The following is a 27,960-nucleotide window of genomic DNA, read 5'->3' as shown; positions in this document are numbered from 1 at the left end:
TCACTCTGGGAGAGATAATAGATCTAGCAAAGATCAGGAAAAAAGAAGAAGCTATACTTACCACTTTACCCTTCCCGCTTACCCAGTGTGCTCCACCTCCTCAAAGCTTAGATCTGTGTATTGTGCTGTATGATACACTGTGCTGTATGTTACAGATTTCATACTATAAAGGATGAGATATTCAGGAATTCTTCTCTATATCTTACCTACTGACTTAAAAACTGTTGTTTTCTCTGCCAGAGCAGGTTTGGTCCCTTTCAGTACTTCACCAATTTCAGCATAAACAGATGCCTGAAAAACAAAAGAGCATAATTATGGAATGCCAAGCCCGGCCCCATTCTGTGATGTTGGCACTCCATCCAAACTTTTACTTCAATTTTGGGTAATTGTTGTTGCTTTGAATCACTTTCTCCTTATCTCAAGATGTCTGCAGCCCAAAGAGCTAGGTTTTTTGTTTTTTTTAAATAAGAGTCTCCAAGTGAGACTTCTGCTCACCAGTGCCCATCCTTGACTGCTAATCAGTTTTGGGCAGACTCAATTTTTTAATTTCTTTTTACAGAAGGAATTAAGCAATAGATACACATATACTTTATAGAAGAACTCCAGGCAGAATCTAGGGACAAAAATAACAAAGTTATAATCACCTGAACCCTAGACCCACCTGCCTGCTAGACCAATCCACAAAGCCTCTCTCTCCCTATGCTCCAGCAGTGGAATGTCCCTCGACGTTCTCATATCTAATACGCTGGATCGGATGTGATGATTCACAGGACCATAGACCAGCGTTTTTCAACCATTTTTTAGTCACGACACCTTTTAAACGTATGCAAAATCATGAGGCACCCCAGGCTAAAATGTCATCGATTTTAAGGGGGAGCCCATCTCTTCAAATAAAAAATTCTCCACACCACCCCCTTCACATCAAAGTCACCCTTTGCATCAGTAGTCCCCTTTCACATCAGGAGCACCCCTTTCACATCAGAAGCCCCCCTTTCACATCAAGGTCCCCTGATTTCACATCAGGAGCCCCTTTCACATCAGTCTTCATTCCACCTTTGCATCACAGCCCCACTACTACAAAATGTTGAGGCACCCCTGAGGAGGTTAGAAGGCACACCAGTGTGCCATGGTGTCCTAGTTGAAAAAGGCTCCCTTAGACTACCAGAGCGGAGGGGAGAGGGAGGGCTGCAGAGAACGGTCTAGAAGCCAGTCAGGTCCAAGGTTCTGATGAGTATAACTTTGTTATTTTAGACTCTAGATGAAAAGGTGCACTTAACCCTTGCAGGGTGGCGGTAGCCCCACTGCAAGGGTTAAGATTTCTTCTGCCCAGAGTTCCTCTTTAATTACCCAATATCTGTGCACTCTTGAAAAAAAAATACATGTTAGCGCATGATGCTGCACTCGTAATTATTTTGTTGCATAAGGCTCATACAGCTTTTAAAAACCATTGTTCATAATGGAATTTATAGGATTAAGCAAAGTGTATCTATTCGGTATTGACTTGCCTTTGGCAGTACAGCTGGTGTGTTTTCAGGGAATTTTAATAAAAACATAAATTAAACTTCAGCACAATTGTCCTTAAGCTTTCCTTTAATGGACCTCCATTTTTTTAGAAGTTTGGATGCTGCAGAAAGCCTAAAATGATGCTTCAGTCTCTCAGCAGAAGCTCTGTATTTGAACCACTAACTTTTTACAATTGATACACAAGCTAACAAGCATTGGGAACCTTTGCATTGCTGCCCATCCAACGACATGCAGGAATAAAGTTAACATCAGAGGTAGGCTCAGTTGCAGAGAAAAAGGCATACAAACCTGCAAGAGGTGCCAACTTTATTTTAATTTTAAAATGTTAAAGGATGGATTTGATAATTCTACGGGTAAAGTGGGAAACCCCTTTAATGGTAATTCCAACCAAAACTGAAACCTTGAGATGTATACAGGGAGCACTACCTGCAGTAGATTGCATAGATTGCTGCTAGCAGAGGATTCACCACTGTATGGAACTGCATTGTGTAGAATTTGTTAGTTAGTTTGAACAGACACATTTTGTTTACTTTGCATGTATATTAATTTTTTTTGGTTTTCCCTGGACTTGTCCTTTAACTGCAATCAGCTAAAATTGGAAAATGCACCTACAGAAATTAAAATTTCATTTCTAATTAGAATCTAAAGCATATGAAACAGGCAGCTCTTTTACGATACCCAAGGCTTTGTTTAAATATAAATATGATTATGTTAATATCTTGCATTATAGATTCTTAACATTAAAGGACAAATCTGAATTTAAAAGTGGTATTTAGCATTACGGAAATTTCTGTGTATTTGTAATTTACATATATTTCCTTAGAAACATTCACATTCTCCAATATCTCCCCCCCCCAGTCTCCCATTACTATCTCCTTTTCCCTCTCTCTCTCTCTCCCCCCCTCATTAAAAATAAAATGGTGTAAAAATGTAAAAGCTTAAAAGAAACAATTTTCTCCCAATCTATTTTCCCTTTAATTATAATCTTGGCATAAATATTAGCATTTCAGATGTATGCTGAGTTAAAGCTGTAAGCATCCCTTGTGTACACAGTTCACACTTTGAAATTTACATGTTCAGACATATAAATTTAATTTCGATCTAACTGGATATTCGTACAAATTTCGTTAAATTCAGACATTCACATGCATCCGAATGCCTGAATTTGAACGCGTCCAAATGAGAACGAATCCGAATGTCCTTTTAACAAAATTTGGACCTGTCTAAATTTCGCTCAAAAATAAACTAAATCAGATATGTGACTATTCTCTGGCCACTCAGATTTTTTATTTTTTTGGCTGCCGGGGGTTGCATTACAGGCAAGGTCATGTAACTTTGTTTCCAAACAAAAATTTGGATCGTTCCGAAAGGAAACTTCGGATGGATCCAACATCTAAATAACGAACTGAATCCAATTTCGGATCTGAAATCCGAAAAACAAAAGAAAGTATTATCTGAATCAATACGAAACTAAACAAATGTTTTGCTGGGTTACATGTCTAGTAATGGTACAATGATAGCCAGCTGACCTGCATGCCATCCAAGGCATTTTCCATAGTGTACTCAGCAAATCAACCAGTTTCTGAAGCTATCTAAACTTTTCTCCTGTGTTCTGCTTCAGGTAAGAAACCACTAGCATCAATGATCTTAGCCTTAATCTAAAAGGGACATACTTCCTCCCAATGACAACCAATGTATACGGTTCTTTTTTCCTACTGACCACTATTGCAAGTAAAAAATATTTTTCAGTTACCCTTGAAAATCTGTGTAATGCTTTTTTAACCTGTTTGCAGAGCAACACATTCACAGTTCTACCTCCTCAACCTGTTTCAATTACCCCAGATAGGACTATATCTCCAGACTCATTCTGAGCAGCTTCCTTGGTGTCCACATAAAGCACTGAGTTCCTCATGAGAGTGTCATCCAGTTCCCTCCAGTCAGGCCTACAAGCCCCGAGTGCTGAAAAACAATATTGCATCAACTCTCACCTCATACCAAAACAAGCAGAAATATGTATAATATATATGCTTACATCATAGAAAAGGCATATTTATAGTATGTAAAATTATAATTTTTGTATTGTAATGGTTATGACTTCCTGTGTCCCTCCCTCGATTTTTTTACCATAAAATCCTTTTCTTGAAGTACATTACAGGATAGTAATATAGATACATGGGCGTTTGCTGCTGCCTGCAGGAGATTGGACACCAGCAAACAAAAGCTGTTAGGACAGCCTAGTATAACCCCTCCCAGGGCCATCATGCCTCAGTTTAGTAGCAAGCAATAGTAGAAGTGGATCATAAGAATAGAGGGTAGGGAACTTGCATCCATTAATGCACTCCAAGAAAAGGATTTTATGGCAAGTCAAAAATCCTATTTTCTTAATCATACATTAAGGGATACAGGATAGAAATTTAGGTACATAGGAACTTCCAAAACAAATCTAACTGAAGGATGGGCAAACAAAATGCTAGCAAAGCCAAAAAACAAAGCCACCTCAGGTACTAGCATCAGATGAGGCCTAAATATCCACTTGGTAAATGTAATCAACATAAACAGAAGAGCAGGAAGCAGCCTTGCAATCTGAGCAGGACAAAGAGGAGAACAATGTCCTGGGAAGGGAAAAAGCGGGAAACCACCTTGGGGGAAAAAAAGAGGCCTTAGTCCTCAAGATAACTTTGTTTCTGTAAAGCACAAGAAGGGTTTTTACCTGTGAGTGAAGGTAGACAGGGGAATATCCCGGAAAGACTCCACAAGCAGTTTCTGGAGAACCAGCAGAACAAGGCTGAGACTCCTTGGTGTCACTGGTGAATGCACAGCTAGAGCAAAGAGTGCAACACCCTGTGCAGAGGCACTCATAAAAGGAGTGAGAGGCAAGCAGTCTTCATGAGAGGCAAGCAGTCTTCATGAGAGGCAAGCAGAAAAGCAGCAGGGCTGACCCTTGATGGTACCCAAGGCTAAATGTTGATTCAGACCAGACTGAAGTGAATAGAGGATTAGTCCAATTGAGTACTGCCTGGAATTGAAATTCCTTGCACCATGAGGAAAACTGCTTTCCAGGTGCCATGATGCAAGAAGTCAACTTCCTAGCGTTAAAGAGCATAGGGATAACCAAATCAAATAGGGACCTATCATTTTGTACCTGGACTTCAACAGCCGGGCTGTTAAAGCCAGAGAGCAAGAAGCAGGATGGTACATGGGTCCTTGGGACAGAAATTCTGGACGTTCTCCTCCCCAACCTGACAGGCTGGCATCCATCATGAGGATCTTCCAGATCAGTGGGAGTAAGGACTTAGCCAACTCCAGCACAGGACTTTCCATCCACCAGGCCAGAGCAAGCCTGGTTATATTGTTCAGGATAATGCAGTGATACAGAGTCTGCCAAAATGTTAAGATGCAACAGTCTGGAATGATATTGGGCATATGGGACTGCCTCGAAGAAGGCCATTATCAAGCCCAAAACCCTCTTGCAAAATCTGAGGGTTGGATGGCTCCTAGACTCTAGAGTCCAAACATGGGGGCAGACAGTCTGGGGTTTGTTCTGTGGAAGGAGAACCCTGGACAGGGCTGTATCCAATACCAGGCCTAGATACTCCAAATAATAAGATAATTCCAACCTGCAGGTTTAGTATCCACTGAAACCTCTGCAGGCTCTGAAAGGTCAGAAGGATGTTGGCTGTTTTCTCAGAATAAGAACATCCAGGAATCCATCTATAGGTATACCCCGAGTGAAGTAAGGAAAGAACAGGGAATAGCACCTTAGTGAAAACACAAGACGCAGTTGATAGACCAAAGGAAAGGGTAAGAAATTGATAAAGATGAGTGCCCACCTCAAACCACAGTAAGCATAGATGTGCCAGGAAGATGGGGACATCCAAGTAGGCATCTTTGATGTCCATAGAGGCTAGAAAGTACTCCAGATGGAAGGAAGCAAAGGCTGACTTAGCAGGTTTCATTTAGAAGATTTGCATCTAGGAGGAAGATGGAGAAAAAAAAATATGAAACCTTTTCTTTTTTTCAGAAACAAGACCAAAGCAGCTTAGGAGGTCATTTAGTTTTTGTGGGAACATTTGGTTCCAAGCTACACTGCGCTAGGAATAGGTTCTAAATAGCTTATAGGACCAGCAGCAACTATGTATGAAAAAGATGTCTGATATGGTAAATTAGTTGCGCTTGATCTAAATAAATGTGGATTCCAAAGTGGAAAATATCATGAATAACACACGAACATCTATACAAATAACCAAATATTCTATCCTAATGTGTGATCGATACGTGTATGATCAAACCCTCAATATGGACCAATCTCTTAGTTCCAAGAGAGAGCCATAATCAGTGTGGAAATATCCAAAATTCTTATTTAGGCATGTGATACGTGAAACTTGTATTCATCCACCCCACATCAATAATTGTTGTGTGACAAACGCCCCACGATCACTTAGTGTGGCTCTGAGTAATCTGTGACAAACGTAACACAAAACAAATACAGCAACCTAGTTGCAACCCTTATATGAATAACCCGTGAGTTTAACACTCTTGCATGTGTGAACTTGATCTAGTAGACAACGGTAGTGATTTCAAATACCTAATCGTGAAAATATAATCTTCCTAATAATAATAATATGCACACACTCGTTAGTGTCTCAGTGACCAAAAATAGGCAGTGAATAAATATGAATTAATAAATCAAATATATGTTCTAATTCTCCCCTCAAAGTGTATACAGGGAGTTAAATAATATAAAAACCAACCATGTACCAAAAAATAAATTTAAAAAAATAAATAAAAAAATAAAAGAATAAAGCGGAATAGTCTCAGCAATATAGCAAGCAGTCAATTTTTAAGAATCTTTGCAGTTTATATGTGACGGGATACGAATGGTTAATCTCCCTCTCTCAGTGATATTCAGAGGGATAATCCGTTCGGTTCCCTGATAAATATCCTCCAAAATATGACCAACCAGTCACTGATTGAGAAAAAAACGGAACATTCCAAGGTTCTAATAATCCATCTTCTCCTTTAGTCTCCAAGTCAGGCAATCAGATGTAATTTGATCTTAAATCTTGATTGTTCCAACGCCTCAACGCCCGCACCGGCAGCGTGTATCTATAGGTATCTCACAAGGGATACAAATGGAGAAAGGAGGCGAACACTCTAAGTGCAGTATTCAAGTACAATTTTTTTTTTTTTAAAGTATATGAATGCACTTACAAGAATCCAGAACTGATAAGGCTTTAAGAACGTATGGTAGAAAATCCGCTATGAAAAGTGAAGGTCGGTCTGGGAACATTGACAGGTTTGAAAATATAAAGCAGAGCGTACGTAGAGATTGAAATTCCAGTCCCTGGAAATCACATTGTGGACCCAGACGTCTGAAATACACTGAGGCCAGGTGGCCACAAAGGCCCCCACACTAAAGGCCACAGCTTGCCTTGGACTCAGAGGCTTGGAGAAACATGATGTCTTCTTAGCCACTGAGGTGGAGGGTTTTGCAGACCGAGTGAACCCCAAGGGCAGCCCACTTTTAAAATAACCCTTCCTCAATAGGATATTGCTGAGCAAAATGCTTGGGAAGAGTAAAGATCTTTTCCAGATTAGGCCAATCACTATAAAAAAAACACAAGCTGATATTTCCCTTTTTAAATAGAAACAGAGATTGAGAAGACAGAGTCCTCAATCTCTTTTTCTACAGCCCCTGTTATAAATGAACAGGAAGCCTCTATACTGAGTGTTCCTGTTCATTCATAACTTGTGGAGATAGTATGTTTACCATGTCCTCAATCATGAATGATGTAGATCACTTCCCATTCATTCATAATTGGGGACACAGTAAACATACTATGTCCTCAATTTACAAACACTCAGCAATCGCTGATCGCTGAGTGCTTGTACCTGCTCTCCATCCTCACTGGCTGTCACAGGAGGCTGAGCCAGCGGTGCAGGGACGAGAGCTTGATCTCCTCTGACAGCTGACTCCTCTGGCCCGGCCTCCTGTGACAGCTCTCTCTACTCCCACACCGCCGAACTCCTGATATGTCACAGGAGACTGAGTGGGGTTGTGCGGGAGGAGAGCTCAGAATCCTGTGACAGCAATGACAGCTGTCTCTGCTCTCCTAATCTGTCACGGGAGGCTGAGCAGTGCCGGAGGAGAGACGCCGGTGGTTACAGCGTTCTCGTCCCCTGCACCGCTTGGCCTCCTGTGACAGATTAGGAGAGCAGAGACAGCTGTCATTGCTGTCACAGGATTCTGAGCTCTCCTCCCACAGAGGGGACACAGAGCAGCGCCCAGTGGGGAGGAGAAAAACCAAGGATGCGCTGCAATTTCGGCCGAAAGATGGTGCTTTGCCAAAAGTGCCATTTTCTGCCATTATGTTTCGGTGGCTGAAATTTGCGTGCATCCCTAGTGAGCATACAAGAATAGTCTTAACAAGCTTTTAACCTTAGGCATGGTCAACATAGCTTGTTCAATGACAAGGCAGGTTCACAGTATGTCAAAAAAGACTGAAATGGCGTCCTTAACAGGTAAGTATCTTTTAAGAAAAAAAAAAAACATTAGCCAAACCTAAGAGATACAGTATATACATTTGCAGACATGGACACATTTGTTGTTACCCTGCCATGCAAAAAGAAGAACCCACAATTTTGTGTGAAATAACTTGAAACTGACAAAAGTAATTGTCCAATCCAACAGGTTATTTGAAGGGTGCCTGCTCCAGACTGCATGTTTCAGCTCTTTCCATATCTTGGATAGGATTCTGATCATGGCTCAGAGAATGTCACTTCTTAATAGTTCTTTTCTATTCATTTGTGCATTCAGCTGTATGGCTTTATGTATTCGGTCATTATGCTTTTGGGAGGACACATGACTGGTGACTGAGACATAACTTTCTGCCACTGTGTAGTACGTTTTGCTCAATAATTCTTTGAAAGTCTTGAGCTTTTCATTGTGCCCTGCCAGTTTAAAAGGCATCCTGTGTCAGATGTAGCAAAGTAGTCCCAAAACAAAACTAAGCCTCCTCCGTGTTTCACATCATGTACGGTGTTCTGTTCTTTGAACACTTCATTTTATTGTCTGTTAACATAAAACTATATATAAAACTAAACACACACAATGGGACCAATTTTCTCATAAGCAAAATAACCATCCAGTATGCTTTCGTTTTGTGTGAAGTTTAAAATTCAGTACAGCTAAAATTATGTTCAGTCATTGTATTTTACAGTGCTCACCACAGGTTGACACATACACAATCGTTAAAGCTGAACTAAGATAGGCATAAATATCACAAAGTAATGCACAAAGTCATCATTAAATTTATTTCTTTAAATGCTAGCCATGTAAGTATCGGCATTTGACCTGGTATTAGTCTATTGCAGAGAAAACAACAGCACAAGGAGCCAATCAGTTTATCTGCTGACAAGAATCATGTCGAGAGGAAGAGAAAGTAGTGCAAACGAGAGATGAGCTTATCAGTTTGTTTACTGTCCACTCACAGGTAGGGGACATGTGGGGGATTAGCACCTTCCTGGTGGGAGTCCAACAAGGAGTAAACCAAGGACACACCATGACGCAACGGTGTGTCCTGTGTACACTCCCGTTCGAAGTCCGTCAGTGGCCGCACAAATTTCTTTGCTAGCGGCAAGGATCTGAGGAAGTGGGTTAGTTGAATCTTTTCCCAGAATTTCAGTGGAAGCCACTGAGGCTCACGGGACAATTCCTCCAGTGACACCCAAATATCATTCCGAAGAAAGTGCTGTGCCCTATGTATGCCTGTCTTAGTTAATGTATTGAAGCCTGGGTTTTCCAATCCCGGCGTAAAGCTAGGATTCCCTAAGATCGGAAACATCTGAGAGGGAGCTGGTGATATATTTCCAGTGGGGAAAAGTTTGCGACATACTGTCCATGTCGGTCCAATTGTGGGATGGGATTTCACTGGTATCGGGACTCCACTCTCACACCACGGAAGGGCCGATAATGGGAACCCCACCTCCGATCTTTCAAGTCCTATCCATTGTTTAATCGCGCCGTGACGGCACCAGTCAAGTACCCTAGCGAGGTGGCACGCTGCATGATATCTAATCACATCGGGCATGCCAATACCTCCCTGGAATTTATGCCTACGCAGAATTGCCGATTTTATCCTCGGAGGTTTGTGGGCCCACAAGAAGTGTGTAAATGCACTGTTAACGGCTTTAAGAAATGCCTGTGGGATATGGATCGGCAAAGTCTGCAGTAGATACAAAATGCGCGGCATGACATTCATTTTCAAGATATTGCATCTACCAAACCATGAGAATTTACCAGCATGCCACCTCGCGAGGTCCGACCTAATCTCCTTGACTAGAGGAGGGAAATTAAGGTGGAAGGTGCGGGAAAGGTCCGCAGGTATAATGGTGCCTAAATACCCTAGTGATTCCGCGTCCCAGCGGAAAGAAAATGCCGACTGCAGGCCCAGGAGTAGGAAACCGACACATTAAGGGCCGTAGATTTTTGGAAATTGATGAGGAAATTTGAAACTGCTCCATAGAGTTCAAATTCTCTCATCAGGTCTGGTAGGGATTTTAAGGGGAACCCCAAACCAAAAAAATCAAATGCCGAGGGCATATGGCCTGGTATGGTGGATGGAGGGGGGGCACTCACTCGCCCCCCCCCCCCCCCCCCTTTCCTGCCCTGCCAGGCTGCTGCCTGGATTAAGGGTCTGGTATGGGATTTTAGGGGGACCACCAAATTTTTGGGGGGAGGGGGGTTTGGCATTGGGGTTCCCCTCTACAATTCCTACCAGACCTAACATTCTGGTATGAATGGTTGGGGCAACCCACGCTGTTTTTTTTTAAATTATTATTTCTGTGAACAGTTAAACACTTTTGTGTACTCTGTGAGAGCTGTCAGATGCTTAAGATTCGGGATTGAAGTGTCCGCAAAGAATCAGAGGCTATTACTGAATAACACAGATCTCTCAGCTTCTTTCATTATTTACATTTTGACATGCTGAAACAGGGGCTTCTGAAGTGCCGAAACAGTGATGTCAGCACTCTGTTCCACAGCATTAACAGAATCTGTTGCAAAGTCAGCAGCAAATGGTAATGTGGTGCCTAGAGACCCAAAAAATAAGGGGAGGGAAGATTTTACAGCCAATGACCACCAATGCGGGGGGAATAAAAACAAACACAGTTTGGCCATCAATATGTAGACATCGTTGCTGTGACCACAAATGCGGGGGGAATAAAAACAAACACAGTCCCTGACCTCCACATTGGGGGGGGGAAGTTACATAATACTGCTTCTGACTATCAATGGGGGGAGGTTAAATATTAGTCACACTGGCCATCAATATGGGGGTGGGATTCAAAAATACTGCCATTGACAGTACAATTCAAAGGGGGGGGTGTTACATAATAGTGCTACTGACCACTAGTGCAAGGTGGGGGGGGGGGGGGGAGCAGCACTGGCAATGAACACCAATGTTGGGGGGGCGGCGGAAGTAGTACTTGCACTGACACCAATGCTAGGGGTTATTAATCCTGCCAATGACACCAACAATGAGGCTTATTTTACTCCCACTTTCTCTTCTGTGTGTGTTTAATATATTTTAAATACATATTCTGCATACCCATACTTTTATTGTAGGAGTATCAATTGTTTTTTTACTGTTGGGGCATGGAAGGTTTTGAAAGAATATACAGGATTCTAGTCTAACTAAGACTGAGAACCACTAGAGTTCTCCTTTAATCCGTATCCCAGGAGCAATTACAGTTGCAGTCTACAAAACCTGTCAAGTAAAATATTAAGAAAATGAGTATACTTGTCATCAGTTTCTTAGTAAAATAAATATAATGTGCCACAGTACCATTGATATGCGCGCCTGGCTTGACCCAGTCACCATACAACAAAGGCTCAGTAGACATCGTAGCTGTGACAATCACATCAGCGCCCGTCACTGCTTCTTGCGGGGTTGAACACACGCATATGTTTCCTTCCACAGCATTTGCAAATTTTTCAGCTTTTTCTCTTGTGCGGCTCCAAATCTTGACCTTCAGGGTGAGAGGAGAGAAAGCTAGCGGAAGAAGTATTTTTAGAGTCTGCTTTCTGCTTGGATAAAGGTGATTTACTAGGTTATTGGGGCAGCATCGATAGTACTACAGAATATGGCACAGAAAAAATATTCCCAGATGTCATGCTCTTCTGTCCAAGAAAAATTACAGCTTATGCCTAGGAAAAAAGCTGAAAATGTTCCACAATATATCTCCAGAATTTGCATTTTTCTAAAACTGCTGTGTAGACAGTAGAACAAAAAAAGTTTATATCTATGCCAGGCCAGCAGAACATAAGTCAATGTCTACATTTAAGAAATATAAATGGCAATATAATTTTAAATCATAAAATCTGAGTTGGATACAACTGAACTCCAGTAGTGCACAGTTGTACAGGCCGTTCTGTCCTGAAAATGCTTACTCTGATTTCACTGCACACAGTGAGGTTCTCACAAAGTGCATCAAGTCAGAGAGAGCTTACCTATTTCCTTCCTGGAGAACATCCAGCATCAACTAGCTCTTTCTTCCCCCGTCTGACTGTCCTTGGCCCTGTTGGCATACATGTTTTGGTGCCAATAGCAACACACAGTGCTTGGATCACCTCTGTTTTACATCACTTTTTCTTGTTTTTCTGTTTCTTATCTGGCCTACAGTTTTGTGACAATGTATAAATAAGCTTTTTCTGCGATGAGTGCAGTCCTGATGGAGAAAAATGTGTGGTCGATAACATTACAGGGAAAAACTGCTTCTTTGTGTCCTTTAGATATTACAATCAAACTTTATCTATTGACTTCCGAGGATGACATAATTAAAGAGGTCAATAAATCAATACTAAAAGCTAGCTACATGTCTTTTTCACTTTAAGACCCGTCTGCTTTACACAGCCTTCTTTGTGCGCCACTCAGCTATAGATCCTCAAATCATCTCTGAATTGGTGCCAAACACTGTCCTTCCTTCTGGAGGGTGGCTACTTTTGTTCCCCATGGTTCCTTTGTGTGTTGTAAAGTAGCCACCACTCCAAGTTCGCTCTTGTGATGGACTGCAATCGCAATACACATTAGTTAACTAAATGTGAGATTGTAGTCCATCATGGGAGCGAGCTTGGAGCAGTAGCTTCATTACAACACAAACAGGGACTATTGGGAACAAAAGTAGCCGCCCTCCATTTTGTTTAAGGTACAGTACTTGAATGCATTTTGAAGATTTAACTCCTGAGCTTAGTGTCACTTTAGAGTAATCAAATGGCTGCCTATTACAATTACAGCCCTATAGCATATACAAATATCAAATTATATATAGATCCATTTGGTTAAAGTATCTTCGGAGTCAGATCAAATCCCTATTCCATTATAGGCCCTAGTGGGGGAGTGATGTTGCTCCTGAGACATGTTGGCTGTTTTTGTTTAATCAAATTGTGAACAATTAGAAGCACTTTTAGAAGTACTCTTTCACCTTTTGGTTTGGCACCCAGTCACTTCCTGTTTTTTTGGGAGCTGTCCTGCCAGAGCCATTGAGCTTATTTGAAAATGTTCCTGCATCTAGACAATTTCATTGAGCACAGAAACCCCACCACCTCTTAAATATGTTTCTTTACAAACAAAGGTATAGGGAAGGCAGGTAGGTGACTTAGCTGTGTTGCTTACCTGCACTATGAAAAAATCAGGTCACTGGACCTGTTTGCCCAAGGGTAGAGTTACTTTTGAAAGAACTTTGATAAGCAGTGTTTATATCGTCAGTGTTCAAATAAAACAAAAGATTGTTCTATCAGAGAAATTATATACCTTGTTTAATTTTCTGGAGTTCTGCTTTACCTGGAGCAGATCCATTGCAGCAGTTGCCCACTTTCCTTGTTTCATTTAAATGATTCAATCAGATCAGTTAACATGGACAGTACGTCCCTTTTGCTCTAGTTTCCAGGTAACAAAAACAGACTTGTATCAACCTCTGATGGAGGAAAAAACTCTAAATCTGTGTATTGCTGTGTGTATTTTTGTGTTCTCTACCGCAAATTCATAAGTTAGAAAAAAAATGTTCTGTATTCAAAAAGCTTAAAAGGCCTTTCAACTTTTAGCCTTTAAAAATTGGCACTGGCACAATGCAATGCACTCCTCCCCTCTCCCCTCGACTTCTGATGTCCCTATTCAAAGCAATATTGATATTTTGTGATGAAAATTACTTACTACTCTTAGTGATTAGTTACATTTTGTTCCACTGAATCCCAGCCTGTCAGAGAAATGAAAGATTTAATTGTATTTCCGGCAATGCAGAGCTTCAATATGAGCAATTCTTAGCCGCAGATGCAACTTCATCAATTTCTCTAGGTTATAATGATGGTTCCTATTTACCTCTTTGAAAGAAAACTGCTGTGTAAAGGCTTGGTAATGACTATGTGCTTGAGCTCCAGAGCCCAGAATGCAGAGCACTTCAGCAGGCGAAGGCATCAGCAGCTGAAATACAAACATGAAGCAACAGTAGACATCAGTTCCTCTTTTTCAATATGCAAACCAGTCAACAAGCTTGTACAGCAAAGCAAGCAAATAAAAGTGCCAATAGATGTTCGGTGGCAGTTTCCTGGTGTGGCTGTTTTTGGCTGCCTGGGGTGACAAACATATCTATAGTGCATCCTCTGACAGATCTGTACAATCCTCCTCCCTTCCTTATCTAAGTAAGAACTCTTGAAGGAGCAGTGAATTGCTGTTTAGGGCAGAAGTTATACCTGCAACATTGCAGGACGGTCAGCTCATGCTTTATGTTTTTGGCTAGCTTTGGTACTGTTCTATTAGACTAGCCTTTATCAACCCTGGGGTGCCATCGGGTTTCCTCAGGGGTGCCCTGAAATTTTTGCACAGTGCCATGCATTTCCATGGTGCAGGCTATGATATGAAAAGGAGGCTACCCTCCATATAAAGAATGGGGATCACTCCTTAAAACCCCACTAGACCCCTATGTAGGATAAGGGTCTGGTATGGATTGGAGGGGGGGGCACACATCTTTTTTACATTTCTTTATTTTCTTTTTTTACATTTTAGACTGAGGTGGTTCAAGATTTTGCATACTTTTAATTGATGCCATGACTGGAAAAGGTTGAGAAATGCTTTTTTAGACAATTAGACTCGGTTAAAAATGCATAAATGCACATTCAACGCATATTAACCCATAGCACTTAAAGTCTATGCATAGCCAAAACCTGTTTTTAGCTTTTTACAGAATGGGTAAGGTTAATTACCCCTGTTAGATTATGTTTTGCTGTCTTGTGTCCTGCTAAGCAATTTTCCCTTTACTTGTTCTAAAGATGCAACAAAAAGTAAGAGGAAATTTTCCCAAAGTGAAGAAAATGCCCATCTCATTTGGTTGGCACCAGAACATTGGTTCTCAACAAGATTTACCCTCACCTCTTGCTCTCATGGCATTTCTAAAATGTTAGATTTCCCCTTACCTTCTGTCTCAATGACAATGGTCACCAGAACAAACAGGGGGCTGGATCTTCCCAATGGGGACACAAACAGTGGGTCTAACCCTTTCCCACTCTATCCAAACTAAAAAAATATTTTGCCTTTATATATACTTAACTCCCAGTTAAATTTTCCCCAAATGAACCAGCAGTACAATTGTTTCAAACACACATTCAAGCCAGAAAAACAAAGTCCTTTGAGTACTAACCCTAACTGCCAACACCTAACTGTTCTCGTCATCCCCATGCCATTAACATTCTTCAGTACAGACTGCAAATCATGGTTAGCATTCTGGACTGAAACTTATGACCAGTGGAATGGGCAGGGCTCCTGTCCCACACCAAATTACCGGGTCTTTTCTCAAGTTATGCATAAGTGGTCTTTTTTCATTATGCCCTAATGGAGAAGCCATTTCTCAGCAGGTATCCAATTAGATGGCTTCTTCGTTAGGGCCTAAAAATAAATAGGTTTCAAATAAGAGCTAATCTATGGCCTGTACTGAAGGTATTTTTAAAGCATAGAAAGGGTTGAGGCTGAGAAGTTAGATCTAATTTTGTTATAACTGTAGTTATCCTTTAGGCAAATTAGTGTCAAGTATATTTTAAATTAAATCTAGAGCATTCTCTAATTATATCATTGAACAATTGAAAAACAAAATGCAAGCATTATTTCAAAAATAAAAAAATCATATAAAAAGGGAAAGAATATTAAAGAAACAAAAATAGAACATAAATCATAATCTTAACTGGTATGCCTTCATCTCGAATAAAGGACATAATGATTCACCACAATGATACTACACATAATCTTTGTATGTAACATCCTCGGTCTATTGAATTTTGAACTGGTAGAGTTATAAAGAAAAATAAAAGGATTCTAGACCTATATATAGCAGTGCATTTGATATGCAAGTTGTGTTCATCTTTCTTGAAACTGTGACTTCAAGGTCAGTTTTTCATTCAAAGGTATAGCCAAACTCCTTGGGGGCTCTGATATCTTCCTGTTATTTATAGGACCTAGTATACACACAAATGCTTCATACATTATAGCAGATTTGTATAGCCTTTAATGGATAAACAGATTTATTTGTGCAGTGATATTTATAGTATTTATAATAATATAAATATTTTATTATAATAAAAAGGTCAGAGCTGAATACTACTAGGGGCATGGGTCATGCTAATAATGATGTGTCCCAGACACTAGACCAGGGGTCACTAAATGTTGGACCACAATTTGGACATGGAGGGAATGGTGGTTCTGTCCGGACCTCGATCATCGACTGACCCTGAGTTATGGCTGGCTGACAGCCATAACTTCCGAGGCCAGTGTTTTTCAACTGCCAGCCATAACCTAGCGCAGACTTCCTTCCATTTCAGAAACCAATGGCGTCCTGGCAACCAATGACGTCATACAGCCACCCAGATCACTTATATTAGAGTGCTGTTGTGCGCCCCCCCTGCATTCCCCGCCGTGGATTTTGGGTTCCCCACATACCTGGGGAGCCTGGGACCATGGCAAACAGTGCCAGGATGGGGAGAGGGAGTAGGCCAGGGAACATCCATTTCCGATCTGCACTGTGTTCACTGAAGTGTGAAGTGCTCTGCTCTCAGCACTTTCTGCTTCAGCTGTCAGAAGCTGGCTGAAGTGCCTGGTAAACAGAAGAACATACACATTCCTGTGCTGGATGGTATGTATTGGAGGCCAGGCGAGACATCAGAGGCCTAATAGACTCCATAAAGAGAACCTGTCACCTCCAAATGCTGTCACATAGGGGCTTGGTATCCCCTTTGTGATAGCAAGTTAAATGAAAAAAGTTTTTTTTTTAAAGTAGAAAACAAATAAAATGGAAACAAATTTTAAAACCAAGTCTGTCGCCCCCGCAATCTGATTCTAATGAACATGTGCATGTAGGGCATGCACATGTATGTACACGGGATGGGGACTTCTAACATAAAAGTAACAAAAATAAAATAAACAGTGCGATGCACCACAATCGGCACATCAGCACTTTGCCTGGGAACACACACCATCAGCTGTGCGTTGCAGTGCAGCTGCTGGTATGAATGCAGCCTAAATGGCAGACTGCTCTATGGACATGAACTGAGTGACTGTACTGTCCGGGCCGTGATTGAGATCTAAAATTTTATTCACGCACTTCCTTGATTTTAATTCAATGCTCCTATACTAGACCATGGTCTCTTCAAATAGGTAAAGTAAAACAGGGATTAAACTGAATTAACAAGGCCAAGTAAAAAAACGTAGGAAGTAACAATCATTCTTTAGAATTCATTTACACTAGCTCACCTGCTTAAACGCTCTGTTTTAGTGGGTGGACTAGTGTGTTGTGACAGCTCTGGCGGGAGGAGGTCTGAGAGCATCACACTGTTTACTTTTTTCATTTTTTAAACTATATATGGAGTGTACAAACGTTATACTCCATTCAGTTCCCTGCACAGCAGAGTGGTATACTTTTCTGCCGTGTGGTAACCTGTGGTGCGGTCCAGTGCACTGAGAAAAAAATGCAGCATGCCAGCATGTCAATTCATGTTAACAAGTTGTTTTATTTCTGCATATTTGGTTGTGTTTTTTGCGCCGCTCCTTATATATTATGCTGGCCATCCACAGCTCATTATCACCACCGGGTTTCTCAATCAACTTTTGGAGCCGGGTGGAAAACGATTGGCTGAACAAAGCCTGCATGCTGACGCATCCTGTAGTTCACTTTTTTGTTAGAACGTTATTGAAATGTCATAAGTTTTATCGGCACAACATGGTGCAATGTAGTTGTTCCGCTTCGCACCACACTGCGCTGCCTTGTCTTTGTGTTGGGGCTGTGGTGGTAAAGGCAGGCAGTGCATCCAACAATGCTTCTAGTGTGAACAGACCCTCAGAGTAAATTTTTAGCCCATAACACTTTTTTTCTGAGGAGCTTTTTGCTGCTAATTAGGTTCTGATGGATGTCTGGAAAAATTAATAGGCTGTGTTTTAAATGTATTTATACTCTATTTTTGGTTTTATCTACTCCCAGTGCATTTTATTGCTAACATTTTCATTTTAATGTATTATTTGGGGTGGGGACTGTTTATTTAATTTTTCCATTTTTAGTGAGATCATTTTAAACATATTTTTAAGTATTTTTTATTTACATTGAATTTTGCTATGGTTTTTATATTAATCTATATACGAGTTGATATGTTTTAATTTGTACATAGGAATCATTTGTTTACAAACCATATTTATATCTAATTTGTAGCCCTGAGGAAGGGGAGTTGCTTGAGCCCCCGAAACATGGTGGCTGTTTCTTCTTCTCCCGTTATGAATTATTATCAATAGTATAGGATGTTGCACTCTTGGGCCTTTCATCAGGTGCTCTCATTAGACTTTGTACATAAGCAATAAAAACAGAGGTTCAAAAAGTTTGGATACACTCTTAAAAGGTAGTATGACCCAATAAAATATATGCCAAATTACAATTTTCTTCTTAGTCCCCCGTGCAAAGTCCCACAAATACTAGCTTGTTGATCCTGCCATTGAAGTCCACCCATCGAAGCTTCCAGTGATAGGGTAGCAATGATACTGCACTGCTCCTAAATTCAAAGCAGTGTTGCTACCTTAATGTTCTGTGCCTGTTTAAAGTGGGTGACAAGATGTTGTCACCTTGTATATCAGCATCGTCAGTGCTGATTCCCAGACCTGTAACTTGTTAATCAGTATCTGGCCATACCTAGTCCTGCCTACAGCATTGCCTCTGTTGCTGAACCAACTCCCACTGTAGACAGCAGTGTCTGGTTGGGGGTAACATGTAAAGCCTTACCTTATGGGGCTTGTGCATCCCATAGTAACTGGATTTGGTATTTTTTTTAGACTGTCGAACAGGAGCCTCTAGATGTACTTTAAGGACAGAACAGTTACATCAACATTTTTTACCTTCGTAGCAATTGCAGAAACTGCTGCTGTTCTTTTATCTGTGATCACTTTTCCATTGATTACCTAGATCAATAAAGCAACAACAAAAAAATTGTTAGAAATGTCTGTAAAGGGCTTTAAGCTTGAGGGGATACTGCAAGAAAATATTGCAAGTATATATACTAAGAACCAAAGATGCTTTGTAAAGCCTCTCAGCTGTTTCATAAGTAGAAAAATGTTAGGTTATAACATAAACAATCTCTTCTTAACCACATGAGTCCCAAGGCCTTTTTCTTACTAAATCTCTTTGTGTTCCAGAGCCTTTTTTCATGATGGCAATTTCTCAGTTCCGCAAGTTATATTTTTTAGCTTTTGTAGTTTACCCCAATCTATATTAGTGTTTGCTTTTTTCATGACAAACAAGGCTTTAATTTGGTAGCCAATTTTTATTTGCTTGGTTTTGTATTGGGAACAAAAAGTAAATATGAGAAAAAAAAATCATTTTCTGAAATTGTTCCCAGTGCAACATTTACATGTTTTGCACACCATCATATATTTACCCCAAAGTATAACCAGCAAAGTCTGCTGATAAAAATTATACAAGATTAGTGCGACTTTTATGCAATGTAGCAGAATGGTAAAACTCAAAGTGAACATATGCGTTTTACTTTAGGAGAGCATTTTTTCCCCAATTCACACTCTCGCTCATTCTGGAAGGTGGCTACTTTTGTTCCCCATAGTTCCTGTGTGTGTTGTAAAGTAGTCGCCGCTCCAAGTTCACTCCTGTGATGGACTGCAATCTCATTTAAATTAATAAACTAAACGTGAGATTATGGTACGCCACTTTCTACTTATTTAAAGATATACAGAAACAAAATGCTTTGCATGATGTTTTAACAGACCAAAACGAAGCAAATAAGAGAAGTTCATTGTTGATGACTTTAGGCATCAATTAAAGTCGACCTATTGTTTTACATTTATCACCGACCTTGGGTTAAATAATTAACCCAAAATATACGACGATGTTCAACTACCTCTGTTTAGAAAGAGTGTAGGTACCAGTGTGAAAAGGGGTGCTGCCAGGTTGGAGGATGAAACATTTTATTTAAAGCAGTGTTTCCTTCACATCCCTTTTCCTATTCTGTTTGTCGTGTTACATTCTTTGTCTCGTGACGTTTACATTTATACATTTCTGTTAATTGAATGCATAATTTGATGTTTTAGCTACAGTACACTACGCTGTACTTTTGTTATAAAACCAACAATCCTTGATGGCTGCAGGGCCATAAAGGAATGACTAGCATTGCTCCACTAATTATTGTGAAATCAGGAATAAACTGCTAATTTTTATTTGTGATGCCATAATGACATAAAAATGTATTATGCATGATAAAGGCAATGCTTTATGTTATACTGTATCTTGTTGGTCCTTAATTGATTAAACTTAGAGGCTCATCATTCTGGGTGTGTCATCATTCTGGTCTCCAGGTTGCGGCATCAGTAAACTGGTGCACAGCTTATATTGTGATTGGTGGATAGTGTTCTTCATTATACATCATAGTATAGATACAGTATATTGTGATTGAGAAACTTGCTCTGAACACCGGGTGGTTATCTGTCCCAAGTTTGGATAAGCAAACAATGCGTATGGAGTGACCTTGGAGTGATGTGGGCCAAGAGCAGAGCAAAGACAGGAAAGATTGGTGCCTAACAATGAAAGTAATCAAAAGAGTTGAAATGCTGAGCATTAGCTGTGGTGAGCATAGGGAACAACTATGACTCCAAAATATGAAACTTAGATAAAACCAGGCCTTCTGGCATTCTCAGGGAAGTTATCAAGTTCTTATCTGTCATCTGTCTGTTATTATTCCTCAAATAAGGATTTGAGGACATTTTTGCATGCATCTGTGATCCATGTACCTGTCATACTGAACAGTCAGCTGCGACAGTTTATCTGATCTATTCAACTTAGCATTGTCTTTCACAAATGTGTATATACAGGTGGCCATACACCTGCCGATTATAGTACGATAATCGCAGGAAATCCCGCGATCGTACGATAATCGGCAGGTGTATGGAAGGCGTGCTACCCTGGCTTGAGAAAGAAGACGAGAGCTTCGAAACGCGTTGCCAAGACTACCGAAACTACGCTAAGACCACCGTAACTACCACAAGCATCCTATCCTATCCAAGTTTAGACCAGCAAGATTGCCGTCGCTCGGCGGCGCCTGCGCACTGCGTCACTCATCTCAACCCCGCACAGAGAGCCACTGCTCTCTCTCCCTCCAACATAGCACTCGTTTGGCGTTCCCCACCCGCCAACGAACCGGACCCCTGCAAACAGTGGATGGGACCGACAACCATCATTCACCATCCAACCAGACGCTCCAGCACAGCGTGAGGGACGGACCCACACCGAAGATTTTTCAACCAAGCAGGCCAGCAACCCAGCAGCAGGTTTTACACACAGGCACCCGACGGAATCGCACCCCGGCTCTGCATTTGAAGACCCTGCACCCAACCCCAGAGGAGACCGCCGGACACTGCCTCCAACAGGGACCCCCATCGCCGATGACCACACTTCCTTAAGAATCTCGCGGTGAGTTGATATATGCACCACACACCGCTTAAACTTTCCTCCACCTCATTTGCACTTCTTGGTTTTCTTTGTTTTTTATTTTTCTCCCTCCACCCCTGATACTCTACACGTCGCGGAGAGAACACCGGGTAATATTAACCCTGCATACCCAAGTCCATCCAGCTCCTTATTTCTATTTTTAATTTTATCATTTTTTATTATTATTATTTTTTATTTATTTTTTTATTATTATTTTTTTTTTATATATATTTTTTTCACCTGTCCAACCCCAAGGGCAGTTGCGCTTCAGACCCTTCTTTTCTGTTTTTTGCACTTATACTAATTGGACACCCCGGTCCATGTTGAACAGAAGCTGCACGCCACACCCACTTTTACACCTTCCTCTCCCATACAGCCTAGATTTAGTCATACAAACACCCGGAAAGCTCTGAACAACACAAAACCACTCATCCCCAACACCACAGGAGAGCGCTGTTATCCAGGACTTGAATCCTTAATTTTTTCGTATGGAAGGCGTGCGACTGTTTCTACTGTACGATCGCACGTCTTTTGGCTTACGAGCACGTCGGAAAATTAGCTGAAAATCGCAAGATTTTCGGCGGGTTTGTGGCGTGCTCGTAAGACAAATGCGGCACGTGCCGGTGTGCGCAAGCGGGGCGGTTCGGGCTTGCGATGATCGCAAGCACAATCTACCTGTCCAAGATGGGCAGATCGTACGAGCTTTAAATTATCTTACAACCATCGCAAGATTAAAGTCGTGCAATGGTTGTAAAGTGTATGGCCAGTTTAAGATAGAGTGATCGGGGAGAAATATACACATGGTAATCAAATCCAGCATCTTTTCAGCTTTAGCACAGGTGCTACATGTGCTTCAAGGACGGTAGCTTATCAATTTCCAAGGATTGTTGCGACTTGACATAATCCATTTTTTTAGATATAATATAGGACATTTCAGACCAAACACAGCAAGCTAGGTGAATTGTACTATAACTAAAATTAATATAGGCACCCCTCCACAAACAACCACCACCAACCGCAATCTCATTCGACAAAGTTGATATAAAAAATTTGGACTGGTCCAAAACAGGGGGCGCAGTTCTTGATTTTTCCTTCTTTCTTTAGCCCCGCTATTCTTCCTCTTTTGCCCTGTGTTTGCTCTCTGTACCTTCCTCTGGTTTGATCTTCTTGGTCTCTTTCTATCTTGTAATCTGCCTCTACTACCTCCCCTTCTGTCTTCGGTTCTCCTTTTCTCTTGCCCCCTCCCTTTTCCCACAAGGTGTCCACAGACACCATCCTAGGCTAAGTCGACGGTACATATGTACATGTAGGCAAGCTATGTGTGCTTTTATGGTGCTTTTTCTACATATGATTAGGAAACTACATCGTTTTGTGCCCATTCATTTATTTCATTTCTTGTACCGATTTCTACTGCAGACCTCCTTTTTTTTCCCTTACCCCCTCTGACATTTGTTTTTCACATCTGTATTTGGAAGTAATAACCTTAAATAAATGATTTACAAACACAATAGCAGCTTCTTTATGCCAAGCATTCTTCATGGAGAGCTTTACTTATACATTAAACATACAGTTAGCATTTCTGTAATTCACATTTTTCTACGTTAATCTTTCACGTTATTTAACAATGAAGTAATCTATTGCTAATCTGAGAATCAGAAATAATCTGTCAAGTAAGATAAGCAGTTTCTTCTACTTCTGAAAATGACTGTTCAGTATGTCAGCGTGGCATCAACTGAGATAATGTATTTAGAAAGAGAAAGAAAAACAATGCATTACGCACAAGATTTAACTAGTTCCTAATCAAGAAACCTTCTAGTAAACCCAAAGTGGCATAAACCCTGCAGAGAGAATGGTAACAACTCCCCCTACTGGAATTTCCAGATATAAAAATGCTAAAAGTCACTGCTCTGTACAATAAATGGTGCAGGAAAACGCATTATACTTACTGCCTTCAGACTCCCATTTGATGGTTCAAATAACAGAACAGTTGCCTGGTGAGATGGAACTTCAGATTCGGTTTTATTCTCATAAAATGTTACGACCTTGGTTGTTAGGGCATCATCCACTGTGCTGTAAGCAGGCATGACTCCTAAAAACCTGAAAAAATAGAAAAGCATGCCGATTTTCCCATACAATTCATGCGTTTTCTGGACAAAAAGATTGTTTACCCCCGGGAACTAAATTAAAGAAGAACTCTGGGCAGACGAAAACAACCCTTTCAGTGTATCTACCCCCTCACTGCAAGGGTTAAGTGCTAGTTTTGGTCTAGGGTCTAAAGTAACAAAGATATACTCGCCCAAAACTCAGTTTCTGGACTGGTCCCTGCAGCCTCTCTTCCCCTTCGCTCTGGTGATTGAGTGTCCCTCTGTGTCCCCACATCTAATACACTGTATTCGATGTGATGACTCACCGGTTCTTAGATCACCGGAGCGGAGGGGGAGGGGCTGCAGGGAACAATCTAGCAACCACACGGGACTGAGGCTCATTGCAATGCAGGGTTAGCCCCAGAGCAAGGGTTACGTTTTCTTCTGCCTGGGAGTTCTTCTTTAATGTAATTTGGGAACACAAAAGTAGAGAAATCCCAGCAGTTCACAAATCTAAATGTTTTTTTTCATTCTTCAGATGACGCTTTGCTTTTCTTCCTACAAATCTAAATGATTAAATGTAAGTAGTATAACTAGGGATATTAAATATCTGGACTCCTATCAGTCCATGTCAGATTAGCCCCTAAACCCCAGTTGTATTCTTTATTTTTTAGGTGGACTATAATGATCATATCAAGGAATTTGTAACACCAACAATGTGTACATCATGACAGGTGTACATGCAAACATTCCGACTTGACAGGTTTCAAAGCCTGGAACTTGTCTTCAAAAGAAAGGCTCCATTTACACCTATATTTTATGTGTGATTAGGGATTCCTGCATCAGGAACTTGTCATTTCCTGCAGCAGGATTCCCAAATCTGATGTTTACAAGCAGCGGCTGTCACCTATTCAAGTTAATGATCGTGTGACAGCCCCTTAATTTGAGCGCATGCACACCACATTTCATTGTGTGTGATATGATTACAAGCGGTTAGGAATCAATCAATATCCCTGGACGCGTTGATCGTGTGACTTAATGGCACCTAAAATATAGGTGTAAATGGAGCCTAAAGCTGATGTCATCACGTCTAAAGCAGGCTGCTTCATATAATGAGGCAGCCTGAGGCTGTTGCCTCGGGAGGCAGGCAAAGCGGCATGGCTGCTCTGCTGCACAATGTTTGCAGTATGTCTGCCGCCCCCTTTCGAGCCAGAGCGTCCCAGGTTGCTAACAGCAAGACGGGGAGATGTGTAAGGGCCATACACATCTCTCCACCTAGCTCTTAGCAGCCTGGGATGCTCTTGCTGGCATCCTGCTGAGCTCCTGGCAACCAGTGACATTGGTTCCAAGGAGCCCGGCGGGATTCCACTCCCCCACCCCCCGCCACTTCAGGTCGAAAAAAAACTAGGGATGGCCCTGCCTGCATAGATCGTTTACATCTGGAGTGGAGGGGAAAAAGGTCAGTGCTGACCACCAGGGGAGAGGGGAGGGGGTAAGTAAAAGTGTCTTTACCCCTGCAGTGCAGAGGTAGTCTCACTGCAAGGGTAGATTTTTGGTTTGCCAGGAGATGTGCTTTAAAGTTTCCAAAACATGACTTGTTCTTTATACAAACTCCAACTTGGAGACAAACTCCCCCTTTGTATAATGTGTCAACCTACAGAAAGGAATGCCCATGGTATAGTTAGAAGTGAGTAGAGTGGAATTTCTTTACCTATCTGATTAATGCCCAGATCTTGTGCACTCATTTCCCTACCAGATCCAGTGAGAACTGCCGTTAAATGAGTTGTATGGGTAAATCAGTTGTTAGGGGACTGTAGTAACGAGCTTTGGTTATGTGCTGTTGGCTATTTGTTAAGGTAGTACTAAGCGTGTGCCCTTTTTATCTCCGACACATAGTTATTCATTAATGCAGCACAGGACAGAAATCCATTTCGTTCATCGATGTTCCTAAACACTTACAATACTCTCAATTTGCTGCCACATACTCTGGATTGCTAAGCGCCACTTCCCCAAACTTCGGGTCGGGGAACGTGCACTAATATCGCCATTAACAGTCCTTAGATCACATTAATTGGGAATACATATCCCATCATGCATTCCACCAGCTTGTATGCATGTTGTGTCATCGAAGGAGGAGCAGAGACATTTCTTAACTGTGTCCTCTCAAGCTACCTGTGCATGTCAGGTTAGTAGTGTCCTTCACGTCAGGCTGTAGTCTTCTTACAGGAGCAAACCCAAATGGGTGCCAAAGAGGGGGCTCCATTGGACCCTGCCAGGCACAGGGGACACCCAAAAACAGGAAAGCAAGGGCAGGGATAATGGGAATGGCTGAACAAGGTAGAAAGAGAGGGAGGAGCAGCATCTAATGCAGAGGTTGGCAAACTCTGGCCCTCCAGCTGTTGTGGAACTACAAATCCCATGAGGCATTGCAAGATTCTCAAAGCCACGACTCCCAGAGACACATGATGGGATTTGTAGTTCATCACAGCTGGAGGGCCAGAGTTTGCCCACCCCCTGACCTAATGCAAATGTGGACCTCCTCTGATTAAATGTTTAAAAGAAATAGGGTTTATTAGCACTTTAAGAGCATTCTTGTGTCATTGATTCATAGTAAAGTTGGCTTTGCATCTGTAGAATTTTGTGCACATTTTCATACGAAAAAGCAGCATATTCATTCATCAGACCATTTATTAGTATCATCATGGACTCAACAAGTTTCAATGATATTTCACTCAATTGCCATGCCAATGTGTCACATTGCAACGTTTGATTTCGGGATGCCACGGAAGCATACCTCCCAACTTTCTGAGACACCGTCCAACACTTTGAGGGGAATTTATCAAAACTGGAGCAGACAAAATCTGGAGCAGCTGTGCATGACAACCAATCAGCTTATCTCTTTCATTTTCTAATCTTACCTGACAGGCTGAAAAGAGACGCTCATTGGTTGCCATAGGCAACTGCTTCAGATTCTTCTGCTCCAGTTTTGATAAATTCCATCCCAATGTATTTTTGGCACCCCTGCCAACCCCTAGTTATGTGTACCATTAAAAATTTATATCCCAAAACTGATTGGTTAAACCCAGAATAGTTCCCCCCACCATTACTTTTACTTTACACTGGCTTTTCACTGGCTTTTCAAAATAGTAAACAAGATAATTAAGAGATAAAATCACTTTTGGTGGTTAAAAGGTACATTTTCATTAATTTCCGTACATCAGACCAAAAAGAGGGACAACTGAGCAGGAAAGAGGGAGAGAGGAATTTGGTATAATATTCCTTTTCCAAGCACATGTGCATTACAATAATTATATTATTTCCTGTCCATGAATCACATTTACATTTAGAAATGTATTCATTCGAGAAAAAATTTCCATCCTTCTCCTGTGATTCTTCATCACACTATGGTCGAGAATGATTGTTGAATTATACCCAATAACCGAATCGAATGACCACTCAAAAAAAAATATTTTTGAATTAAATTCTACTAGTATAAAGCAGCTTTAGTATATGTGCAGTTTGTGTATGTTCTGCACATATGGTAAGTATGTGTGTAGAAGAGTAAAGCATAAGTCAGTTAAATCAACAGTAAAACCTGTGTATCACACATTTGCAGGTCCTCAAATCATCTTTGAATTGGTTCCGACACTGTCCTTCCTGCTGGAGGGTGGCTACTTTTGTTCCCCATGGTCCATGTGTGTGTTGTAAAGTAATCACCGCTCCAAGCTCGCTCCTGTGAAGGAATACAATCTCAATACAAATTAGTAAACTAAACTTGAGATTGTAGTCCATCACAACAGTGAGCTAGGAGCAGTGGCTACTTTATAACACACACAGGGACCATGGGGAACAAAAGTAGCCACCCTCCAGAAGGAAGGACAGTGTCGGCATGAATTCAGAGATGATTTGAGGATCTACAGCCGAGTGATACAGAAATAAGCTACATTTTTGTTAATAGTTAAGGCAGTTGAATGCATTTTTAAGATTTCACTCCTGAGTTTAGAGTCTCTTTAATCCATTATTCCAGCAGTTCTGGAACAATATAGAAAGTCCTGCTTTCTATGCTATAACTTACCCACTGTGCTTTGCAACTGGCACAATGGTCCGGATTGGCTGTATAACACCTCCTTCACTGCCGCTAGAAAAGTTCACCAGTGCCTTCTCCAGCAGAGGGATCAGAGTTGGGTAGTCCAAGTACTTTTCCACTACATCAGGCCCCAGAAAAACAGGCTGTTCACCCATGTTTACAAGTGAACAACGTCTTCAACTTGTCCTAATTCAGTCCCAGAGCTCTAAGAGACTGAGTGATCAACCCCTCCTGCAATCATCAACTACTGTACAAAGC

At 41.2% G+C, this 27,960-nt stretch overlaps 1 protein-coding gene across 1 annotated transcript; it reads right to left on the bottom strand.

Annotated features, from left to right (window-relative positions):
- Positions 1–27,952, bottom strand: CRYM (crystallin mu). The gene is made up of 8 exons (XM_018565880.1): positions 27,691–27,952; positions 23,478–23,628; positions 18,936–18,998; positions 13,899–14,000; positions 11,370–11,553; positions 3,362–3,483; positions 207–291; positions 1–23 (listed from the first exon to the last, which is right to left on the bottom strand). Exons 1-8 carry the CDS (start codon positions 27,855–27,857, stop codon positions 1–3), a joined length of 897 nt encoding a protein of 298 aa, XP_018421382.1. The 5' UTR covers positions 27,858–27,952.
- Between the last annotated feature and the right edge of the window lie 8 nt (positions 27,953–27,960).

Source organism: Nanorana parkeri, unplaced genomic scaffold (assembly GCF_000935625.1).
Source record: "Nanorana parkeri isolate BGI_ZX_2015 unplaced genomic scaffold, ASM93562v1 scaffold3, whole genome shotgun sequence".
In the NCBI taxonomy this organism is placed as follows: Eukaryota; Metazoa; Chordata; class Amphibia; order Anura; family Dicroglossidae; genus Nanorana; species Nanorana parkeri.
Note: the sequence above shows the minus strand (reverse complement) of the source record. Positions and strands in the feature narration are given on the sequence as shown.

What these genes read in the sequence shown, in the direction of transcription:
- CRYM (XM_018565880.1), bottom strand. Translation starts at nt 27,857, where the DNA reads ATGGGTGAACAGCCTGTTTTTCTGGGGCCTGATGTAGTGGAAAAGTAC. An exon ending in CCAGTTGCAAAGCACAGTGG is followed by an intron (nt 23,629 to 27,690) that starts GTAAGTTATAGC and finishes CTATTTTTTCAG; the next exon opens with GTTTTTAGGAGTCATGCCTG. An exon ending in GCCAGGCGCGCATATCAATG is followed by an intron (nt 3,484 to 11,369) that starts GTACTGTGGCAC and finishes ATTGTTTTTCAG; the next exon opens with CACTCGGGGCTTGTAGGCCT.